This window comes from Tribolium castaneum, chromosome 5, assembly GCF_031307605.1.
Source record: "Tribolium castaneum strain GA2 chromosome 5, icTriCast1.1, whole genome shotgun sequence".
Taxonomy (NCBI): Eukaryota; Metazoa; Arthropoda; class Insecta; order Coleoptera; family Tenebrionidae; genus Tribolium; species Tribolium castaneum.
The window spans coordinates 5,414,797-5,432,987 of NC_087398.1; the positions used below are offsets into that span (position 1 = coordinate 5,414,797).

Sequence of the window (18,191 nt, forward strand, 5' to 3'; positions counted from 1 at the left end):
ATATGCAGCCAAATATGGTGTGTATTTGCCAAGTCAGTATCCGCAATAATGTTTTTTCAATTTTTTTCTCAAAACTTAAAATCATATACAACCAACAGCACAAGCTCGCTTACTTTGCGGACTATCTTAGTCCCTTTTACCGACGATTTCAACAGTGGCATTATGAATTATGAAACGTATTATGTTACTGACCATTTATTAATGGTCATTTATTAATCATATGCGTAGGTCTCCAAGAGATTAAGGCTTATTTATATAAAACACTCTGTATTTTTTTCATGAAGTGTCGACAAAACAGTCCCCACGCTTACCGTCCCGTCCTGTCACCCATCTGTCAAGCGCGATAAAATGCAAAATGGCCACGTTTGATTTGAACGAGGGCAATTTTCCTAAACCAACTGATATAACTGACAGAACAGAATGGGTGCCGCTTTCCCTAACCCTGGTCGAGTACCCCAAAGGTATAATTCCGTTCCAACCACCTTCGGACACGTCCTACCAACCCAAAAATCCCCCTTTCAGTTTTGACATTTCACAGTTTACTAACATTTCCAGGTGACTTCATCGGTAAAATCCTCGCTTTGATCAGTCTGGCCCCCTTTGGAATCGGGGCTGGCTTCGTGGCGTTAATCCTTTTTCGCCGCGACTTGCACACGATAACGTTTTTTCTCGGTACGTTGTGCTCCGAAGCCCTCAACTATTTCCTCAAGCACACGATCTGCGAGGAGAGACCCATGCGGAGGACGGACTTGTACGGGGAGTACGGCATGCCGTCGTCGCATGCCCAGTTCGTGTGGTTTTTCGCCACATATGTCATTTATTTCGTGTTTATTAGGTAAGGGGCGGCTGGCGGGCGCTGGGGCACTGATTGTTGCTTCTAGGCTCCACCACATGAACAATAACACGATTATTGAGAACATGTCGAAGATTTTGATCATATCGTCGTCGCTGGTGATGGCGCTGTTGGTCTGCGTTAGCCGCATTTATTTGCAGTACCACACGGTCTCGCAGGTGCTGTGTGGGGCGTTCGTGGGGGTTTTATTTGCAACTTTTTGGTTTGCGCTCACTTATCTCGTGTTCACGCCGCTGTTTCCGCAAATAGTGACCTGGTATTTGCCCCCGCGGCGATTTTCCCGGTTTTATTACTTTTTTTTTAGGAAAATATCAGAAATTTTATTGTTGAGAGACACGACGTTGATACCGAACGTCTTGTGGTTCGAATATACAAATACTCGGCAAGAAGTTAGGGCGAGGAGTAGGAAATTGGTCAGTATGAAGTCCCAATGACATCTACTGGAAGACGGTTTCCGGTTTGCATTCCCGCACCGTTTGGTCCGATATTTGAAAATATATTGGCCCCGAAAACGGTAATCGTAGACCAAAAACCGTTCAAAAGGTAAAACAATCAATAGTTATTTTTATATAAGCGGCTTTTTGTAAAAACCAGAGTTGTCAATTGGTGGCACATTACATCATCATTTCATGTGACTATATGTTAATGTAGAATCGATGTTTTTCGGGGAATGTAATCTACTCGAAAAAATGATAAATGTGTAACTTTTTCTACTATCGCAATACTTTGCTCGTCTCGTTGTTTTAGGGGCTTTTGTTGATATTAGGGCAATTTTTATTCTCACCTTTGACCTACGTTGTAGGCCACGTGACTGATACCAGATAATTAACGTTCATGATAATAAGACTACATGACAAACACCACGGCAGTTAGATATTTAGTGACCTAAAATAGTTGAATTGGTAGCTTTCTTGTTGACATTGTTGTTTTTATTTGTTTAATTAATTCCATAGGATTTAAGTTGTTTCGCTTGCATTTATTAGACACAAAATTTTGTTTCTGGCGACAATACTCAAAAACAAGAACTGCCAACCGTTCGGTCATGTTGGCAGCCTTGCAGCTAACCCGGCGCATCCACCATTTTTGCTGCGATCTTTATGTGGAAAACATGTTTTTCGCCATAAAATAACGGAATTTTTTGCGATTAATATCAAATTCACTATTACTGGGCAAAGACCACTTTTTCGTTCGTTGGTCAGCAATCGTAATAATGTACTTAATAACCATTTGACTGATTTATTAAATAGTTAATAGGTGATTTATAGAGTAGCTAAATCTAGCAGTGAAACAGTTGCAAGCATTCCAGGCTTGCTAATAAGGGAGTGATTTTTGATGAGGTAATTCCCCTAAAAGTGCTTTAATTAGAGGATATTCGTGTAATTGTTGACAAGAATCCGATTTGGTTATTGTTGACGACTTTTCCAGTGCAATATTAAGATTTTTTATTTTTTCTGATTTTATTGTGTATTACTCAAGGTTCAGGGTAAAAATTCAAAAAGATCGGTTTAGAATCAAATAAGAAAACGCACAAATGTACAGTTTTTGGACCTCTTTTGTGTCATTGTTTTATTGTTTGTATGTTTATAAATAAGCAGTAGATTAAATTAAATAAATGTAAATTTTACTACCAAATTAAATTAACAAACCGAAAAGTTGTTTTATTTAATAGACCCTTCACTGTCGCTATTTTCATGTGTCGCTTCGTGTAACGGAGGTAATTTGCTCTACAAAGTAATAATAATTGAAGTAAACTAGCTAGAAAATCACCTGTTCCGGATTAATTTTTTTCGAAGGTTTCAGCAGACTAAAATCGGCTCTTTTGCCAACTAAAATTTGCGTAATCTGAGTAGTTGAAGTCTCTCTTGATAGACGTTCCTTATCTTTATTCCCCAAGTCAGGGAATAATAAAAATAATGGAGGTTTTTCCTCAGTTTGTAAGTCAACGATTTTTACAACATCTTCTTGTTCTTCCTCCTCTTTAAAGTTCCTGTTGAGAAAATTTAAACCTTCCCATTTAGAGTCACTCTCTGTCAGAGGAATGAAAGTTCCTTCAATATCCGAAGATGCCTTTAAACTAAATGTAACCAAATTTTACGGTTCCGTAACACTTACCACTGACGAACTTGAACCTTCCCCATGCCTCCGTCTTATAGGAACAGTTTTTGGATGTTTATGAGGGGCATTTTTCATTTTTTGTGTCACAAGGATTTACCCATTTTGACGTTTAGCGGCCAATTTTAAATTGCGTTCAGTGCTACCAACTTAATCATATCTTAACCAAGACCGCAATCAAAATCTTTTCTTTTGAATCACTTCCGTCCGTATCATTCCCAATTATCTCCAAGTCCGCCTTGCTCTCCTCAATTAATTTAAAATAATTTCGTGCCCCCTGCCTTGAGTGACATTTCCCCCCTGTCAAACTGTCACAACAGAAATCGATATAATGCAGTGAAAACATCACAAATCCCACTCGCAATGGATTTCAACGTGAAAAAAATCGTCAAGGATGCGGGGGCTGCCATCAGTCGCGTGGTCCAGGTGAGCCCCCTTGCCCCACATTTCTAGGTTAAGTTGTCACTGGCTTCAGATGACCGAAGAGAAACTAGGCACATCCGAAAAAACCGAACTCGATGCTCACTTCGAAAATCTCTGGGAACGAGCCGAAAACACCAAAAACTGGACGGAGAAAATCGTCCGGGATGCCGAAGCGGTTCTAATCCCCAATCCCGGGAACCGAATCGAGGACTTCATTTACGAGAAAATCGACAAAAAGCGACCCTCGAGACTGAGCAATTTGGAGTACCTGGGCCTGGACATGATCGAGGCTGGGAATGTGTACGGCCCGGGGACTGCCTACGGGAGCTGTTTGATCAAAGTGGGGCAGTGGGAGCAGAAGTTGGGCCAGAACGAAAGGGACTTCATCGGCTCGGCGGCCATGTGCTTCACTCAGCCCATGCGCAAGTTCTTGGACACCGAAATTAAGACCATACTCAAGGAAAAGAATCTTTTGGAAGTCAAACGGTTGGTTGTGTTGACGGTAAAATCGACTTTTTAGGCTGTTACCAATTGGCAAGCAGCAGTAGAACTTCTATTCAATCTGCGCCAATTTTTGTTAATGATAAGTTAGTCTGAGAAGTCGGTTTTAAAGGCTATAGCGATGGAAAAAAGGGGCTGTTATGTGGTTGTTTGTCGCAGGTTGGATTTGGATGCGTGTAAGAATAGGGTGCGCAAGGCGAGGAGTATGTTGGGACAACCGGCGGTAAGTTAATTAAATCGCCGGACTAATTAATCAAAATAAACACTAATTATTTATTTTTAATGGTAGCAATTTCCTTTACATTTGACACAGGTACAGTTTTTCAAACTCTTATATTCTTCACTCACAATATACAAACTTTTTTATTTCATTAATGTAGTCAATTAATTTTTTCAATTTATTATTGTGTGAACCAATATGAATACAGGTAGGGTTTTAATGTCAAATAAAGACACCGAACGTGTACTAAACGTATAAAAATTTCACGCTTGCCAAATTAGAAAGAAGGGATTACCCCGGAAGAAGTTTTGGAGCAGGTAAAGTCCCCACTTCTTTCTGAATTACTTTATTTTGTAATTTTTTAAACGTTATGTATTATATTGAAAAATGTCTTTAGGCCGAAAGAGACCTGCGGATTGCCCAGTCGGAGTTCGACCGTCAGGCTGAAATAACGAAACTCCTACTCGAAGGGATCGGCAGTTCCCACGCTGCTCATCTCCGTTGTTTGCAAGAATTCGTAGAGACTCAAGCCCGATTTTACTCGCAATGTACCACGATTATGACGGATTTGCAGCGTGAGCTCGCCAGGTAATTTCGAATTGTTTGTGCATTGGCCTTCTCTCCTATTAGAATTTGAGGCTTTAGAGGTGATTAAGAGGTTGTCGCTTGATGCATGTTGATGTTTCAGCTCTGTGAAACCCGGCCCTGTCTTGAGACTTAACAGCGAAGATCTCGAGCCCGTGGTACCTAATAATACGCGGGTCTCGTCTCCGGCGGCGTTTACCCCAGTTATTATAACGTCCTCGGATGATTCCGAATATTCTGTCCTGTAGATTAGCTCCTGAGTTTCGTAAATCCCGTTCGAGATAATTATTTGGGACAAAATCCATTTATGCTACACATTTATTAGAGTGAAAACCAAATCAAACACCAAATAACTAGTCTGCTATGTAATTATCTCGAAAATATTTAGACTAAGTCAGCACCTCTGGAGGTCTCTGTGAGCCGATTTCAATCAAAAATGTAATTGCAGTGTTTTCACGAGACCTCCAGTCCTAAGCACCGCCTCTGTAGCTGAATGCAATTAATCAAAACTGTTCACAAGCTTCGCTTCTGCTTGATTTGTGCACTGATTTTATTTTTGGTTTCTTTTTATTTATCAACAGTATGTCCTCGATGCCTGGTGTCGATCCCAATTCTCCCGTAAATCCTAAACCGAACGAATGGAACAACGAAGTACCAAATAACGGAATGCGAAAAGCCCGAGTTATATACGATTATGACGGGCAAGATACGACCGAATTAAGTCTGATGGCGAACGAGGTACCTCCCAAGAAAAATAGTTACGAGTGTAATTGAATTATTTTTAGATTATAATGGTTAAAGAACTGAGCGATAAACCCAACGAAGATTATTTATATGGCGAGCGCGGCCATCAAAAGGGCAAAGTCCCGCGTGCGTACCTGGAATTCATATCTTAACAAACTACGTCTTCCGGCTAATTCCATTCAAGTATTTATTGTGATCCCGATAGATGTAATCATTCCTCTCATTCTAATAAGGCATTGATGACAATATGTGTTCACCTTTATCTTAGTTTATTTGTATATTTTGTTTGTTTTGTCGTATCTTGCCAGCAAAATTACTGTAATCCCATCTTAAACCCCTTTATGCAATAATGCGGTCAATTCGAACTAACGGTGCAATTACACATTCGGCAAATTAAACTGTATCAATAAGCTTTAAACTATGTGTTGAAACTTTAGCTCAGAGTTAACATAATCTACTCTCTAGTTGTAATATATTGTTAATCGTTATCTTCAATAAATATGTACAAATTAAAAGGTGTTTCAATGTCAAGGGGCAGCAAAAATCAGTTATCAAAATGATCAATTTATTATAATTAAATAAAAAACCTTCCAAGATTACTTCTTCTTGGAGACACCGACAGTGCGTCCGCGACGACCCGTGGTCTTGGTGTGTTGACCGCGGACCCTGAGGCCCCAGTAATGACGCATTCCCCTGTGGGCCCTGATTTTCTTCATGCGTTCCAAATCCTCACGCAATTTGGAGTCAAGCGTTGACGAAGTCAACTAAAACCACACAAAATCAGCACTAACGCCTCACTTATTTAAAAAATGTTGCGTAGTGCATACAATTGCTTGATTGTCCAGAAATGCTTCCCAGACCTCACTTCAGCAGTGACCGGTCCGCAAATCCGGCCGTCTCGAGCAACTCACATCACAAACGCGGATAATTTCGCACATGCTACCAGCAAAACTGAGATTGGGGGCTCAATAATGCCGTTTTACTGTGCTAGTCGTTAGAATGCGAGTACTGACCTGGTTGTATTTACCATCAACAATGTCCTTCTGCCTGTTGAGGAACCAATCAGGGATTTTGTATTGGCGAGGGTTCGACATAATTGTGACGATTTTCTCGACCTCTTCGTCGGAACACTCACCAGCGCGTTTGTCCAAGTCAACGTCGGCTTTTTTCAAGACAATGTTTGAGTATCTTCGGCCGACACCTTTGATGGCCGTGAGGGCAAACATGACTTTGCGTTTGCCATCAATGTTCGTATTTAAAATACGAAGAATGTGTTGAAACTTCTCCGGAATAACTAGAGACTGCAACAAAAACTTAGGTTAGAGCAGCCAAGGCTCACAAGAACAACAAAATTTCATTTTTTATTGTTATATAACCGTGCCAGAACGGTTTTACAAGTGAATTCAATAGAAAAGAAGTGCAGATGGTTTAGATAATTAATAAAATAAGCGAAAAGTTAAAACTCACCATTTTTGCAACCAATGCACAAACAAGAAGGAAGTGGCACCACTCTCGCAACACAAAGTTACTAAACAAGCCAATTCGACAACATTATAACACTAAAAGAGCTATATCCAAATAAACAAATCGAATTGAAATATTTTCTAGACTTGATATTTTGCTTTTAAAACATTATTTGCACTTGATTTAAATGATTTGATTTAATCAATTGATTTAATTACCCTATTTTAAGTTCAGGGTGGGCCTGTGGCTCCCCTGTTTGGTGTCAATGTCCCGCTGACACTTGTCAACCTCACCTGTCATCCTTCCAATTTTATCAAAAATAAAAATATGTTTAGTGTTTTCTTGGTGTGAGATCGTTTCAAAATGAGTGCTAAATTACCAGAAGCCCCTTCTGGTGGCATTGACAACGCCCTGGACGACGTGGTCGTCCAAGACATCCTCAACTCCTTCACCGACCTCCGGCAGTACTCCAAAGAAATCGAAAAAGAACTCAAAGAGGCCGAGGATAAATCAATTCAAGACTACATCAAAGAAAGCGCAAACATTGCAAGTCTCCACAACCAAATTTCAGCGTGTGACGAGATTCTGGAACGGATGGAGTCAATGTTGGTGGGGTTCCAGACCGACTTGGGGAGCATCAGTAGCGAGATTTTGTCATTACAAAGAAAATCAATTTCCATGAGTCAAGAACTGAGTAACCGACAGGCGATCAGGGGGCAGTTGAGCCAATTTATCGACGATATGGCTGTCCCTGAGTCACTTATCGTCGGTATTATGGAGAACCCAGTCACTGACAAGGAGTTTCTAACCCAACTCCAAATTCTCAACCACAAAATCAGCTTCGTAAAAGAGCAGAGTTTCAAAGAATCAAAATCGTGTCTCGACGTTAAGGAGATTTTGGAAAAACTTAAAATTAAAGCCATGTCGAAGATTAGGACCTATTTGTTAGAACAAGTCTACAAGTTTAGGAAACCAATGACGAATTACCAGGTGCCTCAGAACAACATGTTGAAGTACAAATTCTTCTTTGAATTTATTTTGTCCAACGAGCGAAATGTGGCGCAAGAGATTTGCAATGAATATGTTGATACAATGAGCAAAATTTACTTCTCGTATTTTAAATCGTATTCTGGGAGAATTATGAAGCTACAGTACGAGGAGTGTACCACGAAGGACGACTTGATGGGGATTGAGGATACGGCCACGAGGGGGCTGTTTAACAAGTCCCTCAAACACAAAGGCACTGTTTTCACCATAGGGAACAGGGGGGACGTCCTAGCCCAGCAGTTGGAAGCCCCCATAATCGTTCCCCATGCCCAGTCAAAAAATAGGGTGAGTACGTAAATAAACACCGAAATTACGTCTGTCTAGTACCCTTTTGAAGCCCTCTTCAGAAGCGAGCAATACGCTCTAGTTGACAACGCCTGCCGCGAGTATTTATTTGTGAGCGAATTTTTCATGGTAAGGGGGCAACCAGCGTTGGACTTATTTAATCAAATTATGGGGAAAACAACCGGCCTTTTGAAGGTATTATTGTCTTCAAATAATTCCCTGACTGCGAATAAAATAATTCTAGAAAAACTTGGAAACGTTCGTGTCTGACTGTTACGACACCATCGCGCTTTTTCTCTGCTTCCATTTAATTCTGCGTTACAAAATCATGTGTCACAAACGTTGCGTGCCGGCCCTGGACGATTACTGGGACAATTTGGAAAAAATAATTCTGACACGTTTCGAATACGTGTTTCGGCTCAACATCGCCAGCATCAGGGATTGCGACCCGACCAAGTTTAATCTGGAGATGGGGCCGCATTATGTGGGTTTGCTTGTCTTAAGTAATTATCGAATAATATTTTTTGTATAGATCACGCGTCGTTACGCCGAATTCAGCGCCGCTTTGGTCGGAATAAGCGAGAATTTTCCAAACGAACTGGTCAACTGTCTCTTGGCCGAGTTGCAAGAAGAGGTGGAGTTGTTTATTTTACGCATGGCTGGGATTTTCCCCGAGCGGAAAGAGCAGCTCATTTTTCTGATCAATAATTACGATATGATCCTACATGTCATAATGGAGCGGACGAGAGACAACTCAAAGGAGGCTGAGACTTTCAAGAGTCGGCTTTCTTCAAGGAGTGGCGAGTACGTGGAAGAGATTCTCAGCCCGCATTTCGGGGAGTTGATGCAATACGTTAAGGAATGCGAGTATTTGCTCGAGAAAAGCAAGACTGAAGAGGTGAAGAAGATGGAGGGGAAATCACTGGCGATTGTGCAACATTTTTCCGCTAATTGGAAGAAGAGTTTGGAGGAGTTGAATCGGGAGGTGCTGCTGTCGTTTCCAAATCTTGTCACCGGATCGAGTTTACTACAGTTGGCTTTGACGCAGCTAGTGCAATATTATCATAGGTTTCACAAGTTGTTAACGCCTAATGTTAGGACTCAACTGACTAATATTCACCTCATTATGGTCGAAATGAAAAAATACAAGACTAATTACTAGAATTGTTAGGGACTTAAATGAATTTATTGTGATGCTTAGGGAATTCGTTGTGTGTTTATATTGTCATTTTTAATGATTTCGCACGTTGCATAATAAATAATTAACTCGGAATAACTTGTGTTTTCTTTATTTAAAATAGTATATTACATGATCACTTACAACTAAGGTTAATTACATTTTTTCATAATTTAAGAGTTGGCATTGTTGTGACGAACATTTCAGCCTTTTTCTTTCTTTTTTCAAACAATTTTAAAATAGTACATAAAACAATACAACAATGGGATGGCTCGTGGGAATGATACAATAATGACAATGAAATAAATACGTAATAACTTACTAATTACAAGAGTGCGTCGACGGCGTGGATCACCCCGTTCGTGGCGGGGATGTTTTGGGTGGCCAAGGGGACATTGTTCACTTTCACTTTGCCTGAAACATTCGAATTCCCGCCGTTAGTCACAGGGCATCCAATGAAAAATATAATATTGTACTAAATAATTATGAATGTGGCCCTAAAGCTAAAACCAAAATTATTTATTATCTAGCACCGCCAAAATTTATTTAAATAAGCCCAAATTATTACAAAAATAACTGGAAGTTTAGTCGGCAATGCAGAGTTCTGCCGCGATTAACCCCCATAATACCGCAAAAACTCGAAAATCAAAAACACCACAGCCCCTTAAAACGTAAAAAATTGTTTAAAGCTTCAATTGATTAATTTTATTGGCCACTTTAACGCTTATTTTGAGTTTTGTCGATTAAACTGTCTGCGTTAATCGGTTGGCGATACTGACAATCTCCCGCCACTTAAAACTACCCTAGACGCTTGTTTATGTGTTAACGAAAATTGTTTTTGGTGCTAAAGACTGGAAAAAGTGTGTCACAATGTTATGAATTTCGGTTATTTGGTGCTCGTGAAAAATGCGGACATCAATAATATTACACGAAATAATAAAATTAAAGTGGTTTAGCCAGTGGCGTAACATCGCGGCAAATCAACCGTAAAACGCGGTCTTCTTGGCTCAAGGACGCCGGCAGACGCCTGGTAAGTGTCGCCTAGATTTGACTGCATGCCTTTCTGTCGTGCTTCATTTAATTTTAATGAAAAATTGTGTACTCGAGTTGGGGGGTTAAGGCGGGTTATTTGTATGGGTTCGAGGTATTGAGTGCAAGGAAATTCCCTCTCAGAGAATTAGCATGATTTTCTCTCCTTTGTTGAGATCGAACGGCTCATGTATTAATGATGAGAAAATGCTTTCACTTTTAAAAATGTAATCTTGTGATTATGGCATAGTTATTAATTATGGGCGATGAAGAGAAAAACCGATAATGCGGGCTCGTGTGCGTGAAAGTTTGGCATTTTCCCGAAACCGTGTGCAATATATGTTTTGGCACTTCCTTTTCGACACACATGATGTCTGTCCGGAGGCGTCGTTTCACTTTCTTCCGCCGCACATCATCTTCATCTTAAACTGACTTTGAACTTTAGCCAACTTTCTCATACTTTCATGTGATTAGAGCAAGTGTTATAGCACTCCAATCAATTTAAATAATTGTATTTTGAGTTGGATTTTTCAAATTCTTCCTTGTCTCATTGTCACTAAGTAGGTTAGTGTTCAAAATCGAGTGAGATGAAGAAGGAAAGTGTATTAAAACCCCATCCTTTCACCGATTGTTTGGAAAAAATCAGCCTTTCATTTTCGACCCAATAAAGACCTGTCTTATCTAAGTGTATCGCTACATTTTTCCATTACCTGACTGCTTGCTAATGGTGAGCTGGCGGTCGGTTAGGAGACTGTCCTTGATCTGGTAGTACCTCATCCCGTTGGTGTACAAAGTACCCGGGATCAGGTGCCGGAAGATCAGCTCTCTGGCCAGGGCTCTGTCCGCGATGATCTTGGTGAGGTCCTCGCTGGACAGACTGGCGAAAGCTTTGTCCGTTGGGGCGAACAACGTGAAGGTTTTCGTGCCTGTGTGGAAAAATGACAGCGAGATTAATTGGCGGTTTCTTCACCCAAGTTGCGAGACATCGTTTAATTGTGACCAAGTCGATTGGGAAACTGGAATGGGATCGTGACTATTGTTTTAAAAATTATAATGCAATTTTTTCATGCTCATAGTGGCGTGTTTGACTCGATTAGCGTTACTTCACGAGGAATTTCGTCAAGCTATTGGATCAGGAAAAGATCGGCCACCAAGGTCGCATTGCAAATCCTCGATCGATTTTTCCCATACTTTCAATGCCTTATTTAAAAACTTGCCCTCGATTAACTCACTTTCCAATTAAAAGTGATTTAGTTTTACTCCAGGATGTGTACTAGGACCCGATCGAGAAAATCGAAGAAAGTGCCACTCTCGCATTTAATAATTAGAGTATAAAGCACTTATAAACAAGTCATTGTTCAAAACAATGGAATATTACCTTGCAACGTTTCGGCAAGTCCGGAAGAGAACAACGCCCTCAGGAAACTGGTGAATCTCCTTTCGCGGTCCGACTGGAGCGTTTGGACAATGTCGCCCACAGGCAGCGGGAACATCACTCTATCAACGGCATGTGCTATACCCTGCGGTATCTCAATGTCTTGTTTCTCATCGAGTACCTTAGCCCCGTTAATTGTGGTAACCTGCCAAAGAATCGCGTGTGTTAAACATGTGATTAGAAATCAAACTTAATTAAAATCGTGAACTTGAACTCGTAAACAAGCGAATTATGTGGGCCAAGTAGAGCGGTGAATGTTTGTTTTTCATTTAATTGATGATTAATTCACCTTAACGTCGTTCCACTCGACGTCGTGCATGTTGTACTGGTTGACCCTTAGTTGGGTGCCGGCCAGAGACACGCCGGTCATTTCGTCCTGCAGGGAGCCTATGGTGAAGGCACCGGGGATCACGTGGTGCAAAAGCAGCTGTAAATATTTTTTTATGAAAAAAATTTGATTCGGGTTAGAGTAGTACCCCGCTGAGGAGGCGCGGATTGTCCTTGAATTTCTCCTCGGCTTTTTCGGGTCCTCCCAGCTGGACTAGAAGGGTCCTGAAGGCTTTGTCAGTCGGGACGAAGATTGTGTAAGGCCCGGTTTCGTTCAGGATGGTGTCTAGACCTGACTGGCGGAGAAACTTAGCCATGGCGAACAAGCCGTTCTTTTTGAGGACTTCCGGGAGTTCTAGTTGTGGGGGTTTGGCTTCGGTGGGTGCGGGGTAGAAGGGTGTTGTCGGAACGGTGGGAGACACACTTTGGAAGATTTTCACCGAAGTGGAGGAATAACTCGGGCTTGTGGGCTTGGGGGTAGTTTGGTATATTATACTGTTGCGATTTCCCGACGATGTCGTCGAGGCTTGCCTCACTAGGTCATTCCCTTGGTTCAGAATATGCGGATTTCGGGTCACTTTATGAGTGGGACTTGACGTGGTCGTACTTCTGGTAGTACTACTAGGGAAAATTTTCGTGTAAATGGTACTCGAAGGCGTCGACGTGGCCACAAAGTGTGTCCCAATGTTGGTTTTTAAAATGGGAACATTGGAAACATCTTCGCCACTGGCGAAGGAATTTGGGACAACGGTCACACCAGTAACTAGGTCTTTTTTGGGGGTCGTTGATTGAAATTTAGTTTGCGTGGTTGGGGTAGGTTTGGCGTTTTGGGGTAGTTTGATTTCGCCGTTTTTGATTCGTTTCAAAATCGAGTCGACGTCGACTTCCGGTTTGTCTTTTCCGCTGCCTTTGACCCCTTGAACTTTGAGCGTGCCGTCTTCTTGTTCCTCTAACAGTACGAAAGTGACTTTTTTCTGGTTGGGTAAGCCTCCGACTTGCTCCAAACCGCCGCTGGCGCCGGTTTTCAAAAGCTCAAAGTTGGCACCAGGAGGTAGTACCCCTTTTGTTAACTCGTCGAAAACCGCTGTCGGTGGTTTGGTTGTCGTAGTTTGGGCCAAGACTAGTTTTTCCAAGTCGCTTCCGGGTTCTAGAGGAGTTGCCCCAGGTACTAGTTTAGGATCCGTGGTTTTGATCACTTCGACTTTCTGTCCATTGGGCAAAGTGATTTCTTGTGTTTTAACAGTGGACGAGGATGAGGCACTTGCTAGTAGTTTGGGGTCTCGTGTTTTGATCACTTGGACCTTTTGGCCGTTTGGTAGAGTTATTTCTTCGGGTTTTGGGGAGGGGTTGTTTGCTTGAAACACTTGGACTTTTTCGCCGTTGGGTAATGTGATTTCTTCTCCCTTCCCTTCCGGGATCAATTTTGGGTCAGTAGCTTCGATCAGTTGAACTTTTTTGCCATTGGCGAGGGAGATTTCTCTGGAGGAAAGATTTTTGGTGATTTCGTCTTCGGGACTGTTTCCTATGGCTAGACGAAGTTGGGCCAACAAGTCGTCTTTGGCGATCTGTTGCGATTTGTACTGTTTTTGAAGAAGATTTAAGTCTTCTAGGGTTTGGATTGTTTTGATTTTGGTTTCAGACGTCGGAAGTGCGGTTGGTAGAAACGAGCCACCGGATTTTTTAGTTGCGAGAAATTTTTTTGACGTGGTTGTTGGAGCTTCTGTTGTTGTAGTTGTTGTTGTGGTGGTTGTAGTTGTGGGGTGTTCTTTGTAGTATTGTTCCACTGCTAATTTAAAGAGCGGGCCTTCTTCAGGGTAGATATACCGAGGGATTGATTGAGTGTATCTGACCACTTGTGCATTACCTGGTGGTTTATATACACTTTGGTAAAGTTTCTTTTTGATTTCTTTTTGTTCCTCCACCCATTGTTGGTGATCGCTTTGTGCTTTCTTCAAAGCTTTCTCGTACTGTTTTTCCACAAACTGATTGTGTTTCTCTATAATGCTCTGCTTTTCCCTCAACTCTTTTATTCTTTGTTTGTGTTTTTCGGGATCTAACTGGCGAATTTGTTGTTCAATTGCCACAATTGGGTCAACTGTGGGCCTTGGGGTGAACGCATTATATTGATTTTGTGGTACATTGTTTGTTGTTGGGCTTCGTATAATTGTTTCTTGGGATTGTTGCTGTTGTGGTGGTGGTTGTTGTGGCTGTTGCTGTTGCGGCTGTGGCTGCTGTTGCGAAAAATTAGGAGTGAAGCTGGTTTGAGTGTGATGTTGAAGAATCCTAGTGTTGACTTCAGGTTGTAAAGTTGGTACAATTGACTGTATTGTTGAGACAACGGGAACTGGTTGTTGCACTGTTGGTGTTGGTAAAGCCGCTTGGAATTGAGGTTGAACCAAAACGGGGTTTTGCAAAAGTTGTTGATTTTGGTTCAACAAGACTGGAAATTGTGTTGGTTGAGCGAAAACAGGTTGTTGGTTGAACACCTGTGGTTGCACAGCTGCAGGCTGTGGTGAACCGAACTGTTGAGGAGGAAAGTGTTGCGTTTGAGGAAACACATTAAACCTGTGTTGATGTTGCTGAATATCGCTCAGTATGTGACCTTGTTGCGTCGGTGACAGCTGATTTCTTTGATCAATGTTTGGAAATTGCTGTAAGGAGGATATTCGTTTAATTATAGTAGATAAACGTGGATTTAGAATTTATGTAACTATAGTAAAAAGTAAAAAATTCGTAAAGTTGAAAGGTAATTATTAGGAAATTGAAATTTTGAACTTTGTGGTCGGAGTTTATGGACTATGATAGAACGTGCAAGAAATGTAGTGAAAGGATTTTTGTCATATTGATTTTTTGGGCATCTAACGGATCTAATTGTGCAATATTAGACATTACATCAACAAGCTTGTCTTCGTGTGAGAATTCAGTTACTTCATGGGAAAAGATCGAAGAAAGGGAAACTGAAGTTGAATTCAGACATCCGGATTATGGATATACCCACAATAGAAAGTTTTCCGGCTTAAAAAACCGATTACACGCACCTCAAAAATGATTAAATCATTTAATCATCAAGCGACGTATTAAAAATTTCCGACAGATGTGGGGTTTAAAACCTTCATAAAGGAAAATAAAGAGCCGATTCTAGAGCAAGCCATTTACAAAAACTTTTTTGCCTAGATAACTAGCGATCGGAGTAAAACACCCGCGGCTAGTGAAAGTCTTAGTAGCATCTATGGAAGCTTATGAGTGAGCGTTAATGATGGCTAAAAATTCCAAATGCTAAGGGTTACGTAAAAGGAGTGACCGCATGGTCCAGAAAACATCTTTACGTAACTCTTCTAATAACAGAATTTTTCGTATTGTACGTATCATTCTAATTAAATTTTATTGTTATGAGTACACTTAAAATATTTCAAATTGCTCGTTACATAAATCAAATGTATCTCGTTGCAAAATAATTGTCTTCTTTTTTTGTCAAATGCCTCGAGTGATATCGAGATGAGGAAGAGTTTTTGTAACAATTGCAAATTTTTTGGCGTACTTGCTTCAGGTGATATAATACGTTCAGAGGCACGATCTGAATTAGGATGAGAATGTATGAGAATGCAACTTTCGTTAGCGTTTCCATACATCGGTGATTTAAATAACGAGATAATTATGGAAGAGTCTCTCTCCAGGCAATAAACATTAGAAAAATGATAATGAGATTTTTTGGCGAAAGTAAGAATTCGAGATGTTCTTGCTGTGATATGTTAAGGTCAGGTATGTAGGTGTCCAGTATAATACGGACTTGCTCTTGACCTAGAGTTTCGATCGGAAGACTTTCTCCAAAGGTCGAATCTTCCGAATCGAAATGAACATCCGTTGACATTTCGTTTTTCTACGATTTCTTTTAAAACGATACACTTGTAAAGAAAGTACAACTTGGGTGTAGAAAGCTCCAACAAATGGAAAATCGGGAAAATTTTGTTGGGTACATGTGTTTACATTTTCCACTTTGGAGAAATTAGAGGGTAAACATCGGTTGTCGCTTTCGTCAATTGAAAGTTTCGCTAAAAAATTTGTGCTTTTATCACATCTAACTGAAGTTGATTCGTGTTAAAAACCACGGATAAAATTTATTGGAGAAAGTTGCGGGAGGCAAAATCCTTTTTTGGTTTTATGTGTCTAATTTTATTGTACCCAGAGAGCGAAGAAAAGAATATTAATGAAGCCACCCAGTTTCTTGACGATCCTTTGATCTATTGTTCAATATTAATGAGCTGGCGATTCGCATCGGAAAAAATGCACGGGATGAAATCGGAACTTGATGGTACTCACTGATTGTTGTCCAATAAACTGCGCAAACGCTGCTCTTGTGCACAGAACCAGGAGAACATAACATGTGAAGTAGTTCTTCATCTTGACAACACCGCCGAGTACCGGCACCAACACCACATGTGATGAAGAACACAGACTGGTGTTCCACCATCAAAGCAAGTTTCTTTTAGATGACTCCCCCACGTCAGAATCGAAGAAGAAGATATCCCATCCCTACCTTATTGTTGATAACTTTCTTTCTCTTTCCCCTTGGTGAATTATGTTTGTTTTGTCGACGCCGAGATGTAGGCACCGATCTGGACACTCACTTTTTTAAATATCTGCACAAATGTGACGAAATTCACTTTTTAACTGAAAATTCCATCTATGATGCGTGATGCAACAAGTGAAGAAATTTTAAAGAAAACAACGTTTTGGATCTATTTATCTAAGGCAACAAGGGACAGCGTCGCAAATTAGCAATTTCGAAATTGATCGATTAGCAAACGTTCGATAATAAACCATCAATTATGAAAGGAAAAAATTAATTATTATTATTTAAGAAACTGTTAAACTAACTGTAGTATCGAGGGTGAAGCAATGGATAGTGAGAGTTTGTCGAAGAAAAAAAAGTTCATCGACTGATGTGATGGTTCATGAGGTCATCAATTTGCTCCTTTTTATGGCTTCTGCCAGTTTTGTCATTGCTTCTTTGGACAACATAAATTTCAAAACCGACAAATTGCCTCGGGAAATGTAATAAAAATGAGAAGATCGTGGTACAGATTGAAAGAATTACAATTGTTACATAAATCAGTGTTAAGTACGATCAATTATCTTGTTGCATTATAGAGTCCCCCTGCTGCGAGCAATTGTTGACTTGCCTTAAGTGGATCTTTTATTGATCGATCTGAGCAAATATTTGCTTAATTTTCCAGACAATAATCTTAACACCGTTCACTTTCAAGTGTTATGATTATAAGATGAATCTCATGTAGGATGACAACAAACAGATGGCTACCAGACACGTAATGACTTATTTATTCTGAAAGTACCAGAGATAAATCGAATGGAAACCGGAATGAAGAAAACTGCTAAGGAAAATTTGTTATTTAATGGAAAAAACTTCCTCATACTAAAAATTATTGGCACGATTGCCTAGAATTGGTACGAATTTCTTACATAAAGTGACGAAATTTGTGTAATTTATCTAACTTAAATGCCATCAGTATTTAAAAGACGTACAAACGTTACGCTCCAGCAATTTAATTGAAGATTTGCAAGCAACCATTTCAGTTATTCACCTACTTAATTTTCATTAACAAGTTTTTGCGGAAAAAATATTCGAGAAGTTCTCCACAAGGATCGCGAAGATTGTGCAACGCCCCTGAGAAAGTCTATATCTTTAAAATTTATTAGATACGCGAATGGTAATATCTGTTTATTTGTAATTTACATACAATCGACCGGAACAATTTGTTTTGTGATTTTTTATGCAATTGATGGGAGTATGGATGTGGTTTCACGCTCATTAAAAATACTCATTAAAAGCGCTAAAAGTTAACAATTAAATGTGACATCTGAACAAATGGCGATGGCCTACATTGTTTGAATTTACTACAAGGACGAACCTTAGTTCTTAAAAATAACCACGCCAGTGGAATTTTTCAAAAGACAAGTCGATAAATTCGGA

At 40.3% G+C, this 18,191-nt stretch overlaps 5 protein-coding genes and 1 non-coding gene across 10 annotated transcripts; 3 read left to right on the forward strand and 3 right to left on the reverse strand.

Moving 5' to 3' along the window:
• Positions 1-297: 297 nt before the first annotated feature.
• On the forward strand, positions 298-2,505 carry LOC662545 (dolichyldiphosphatase 1). 2 transcript variants are annotated; one of them, XM_015980354.2, is made up of 4 exons: positions 298-461; positions 539-835; positions 882-1,109; positions 1,158-2,505. In XM_015980354.2, the coding sequence occupies exons 1-4, from the start codon at positions 421-423 to the stop codon at positions 1,285-1,287; spliced, it is 696 nt and encodes a 231-aa protein (XP_015835840.1). In that variant the 5' UTR covers positions 298-420; the 3' UTR covers positions 1,288-2,505. The 2 variants fall into 2 exon arrangements, with proteins under 2 accessions (XP_015835840.1, XP_973728.1); XM_968635.4 differs by having other exon boundaries at positions 300-461; positions 556-835.
• Positions 2,453-3,121, reverse strand: LOC103313140 (hypothetical protein). Its single transcript, XR_010334462.1, has 3 exons — positions 2,966-3,121; positions 2,621-2,920; positions 2,453-2,577 (listed from the first exon to the last, which is right to left on the reverse strand). It is a non-coding gene; the product is annotated as a hypothetical protein (transcript).
• A 69-nt stretch (positions 3,122-3,190) lies between these two features.
• Positions 3,191-5,953, forward strand: EndoB (Endophilin B). Of its 4 annotated transcripts, XM_015980342.2 has the most exons (8): positions 3,191-3,391; positions 3,441-3,874; positions 4,049-4,112; positions 4,179-4,202; positions 4,391-4,426; positions 4,507-4,697; positions 5,276-5,432; positions 5,480-5,953. In XM_015980342.2, the coding sequence occupies exons 1-8, from the start codon at positions 3,329-3,331 to the stop codon at positions 5,588-5,590; spliced, it is 1,080 nt and encodes a 359-aa protein (XP_015835828.1). In that variant the 5' UTR covers positions 3,191-3,328; the 3' UTR covers positions 5,591-5,953. The 4 variants fall into 4 exon arrangements, with proteins under 4 accessions (XP_015835828.1, XP_015835829.1, XP_015835831.1 ...); XM_015980343.2 differs by lacking the exon at positions 4,179-4,202; XM_015980345.2 differs by lacking the exon at positions 5,480-5,953 and having other exon boundaries at positions 4,798-5,278.
• A 33-nt stretch (positions 5,954-5,986) lies between these two features.
• RpS18 (Ribosomal protein S18) lies at positions 5,987-7,020 on the reverse strand. The gene is made up of 3 exons (XM_968539.5): positions 6,906-7,020; positions 6,452-6,739; positions 5,987-6,202 (listed from the first exon to the last, which is right to left on the reverse strand). Exons 1-3 carry the CDS (start codon positions 6,906-6,908, stop codon positions 6,035-6,037), a joined length of 459 nt encoding a protein of 152 aa, XP_973632.1. The 5' UTR covers positions 6,909-7,020; the 3' UTR covers positions 5,987-6,034.
• Positions 7,021-7,126: 106 nt separating this feature from the next.
• Vps52 (Vacuolar protein sorting 52) lies at positions 7,127-9,510 on the forward strand. Its single transcript, XM_968504.4, has 4 exons — positions 7,127-8,234; positions 8,274-8,429; positions 8,479-8,718; positions 8,767-9,510. The coding sequence occupies exons 1-4, from the start codon at positions 7,266-7,268 to the stop codon at positions 9,394-9,396; spliced, it is 1,995 nt and encodes a 664-aa protein (XP_973597.1). The 5' UTR covers positions 7,127-7,265; the 3' UTR covers positions 9,397-9,510.
• On the reverse strand, positions 9,508-16,698 carry LOC662374 (uncharacterized protein). Its single transcript, XM_015980319.2, has 6 exons — positions 16,520-16,698; positions 12,352-14,853; positions 12,165-12,302; positions 11,819-12,020; positions 11,151-11,366; positions 9,508-9,825 (listed from the first exon to the last, which is right to left on the reverse strand). Exons 1-6 carry the CDS (start codon positions 16,598-16,600, stop codon positions 9,737-9,739), a joined length of 3,228 nt encoding a protein of 1,075 aa, XP_015835805.1. The 5' UTR covers positions 16,601-16,698; the 3' UTR covers positions 9,508-9,736.
• Positions 16,699-18,191: the final 1,493 nt, after the last annotated feature.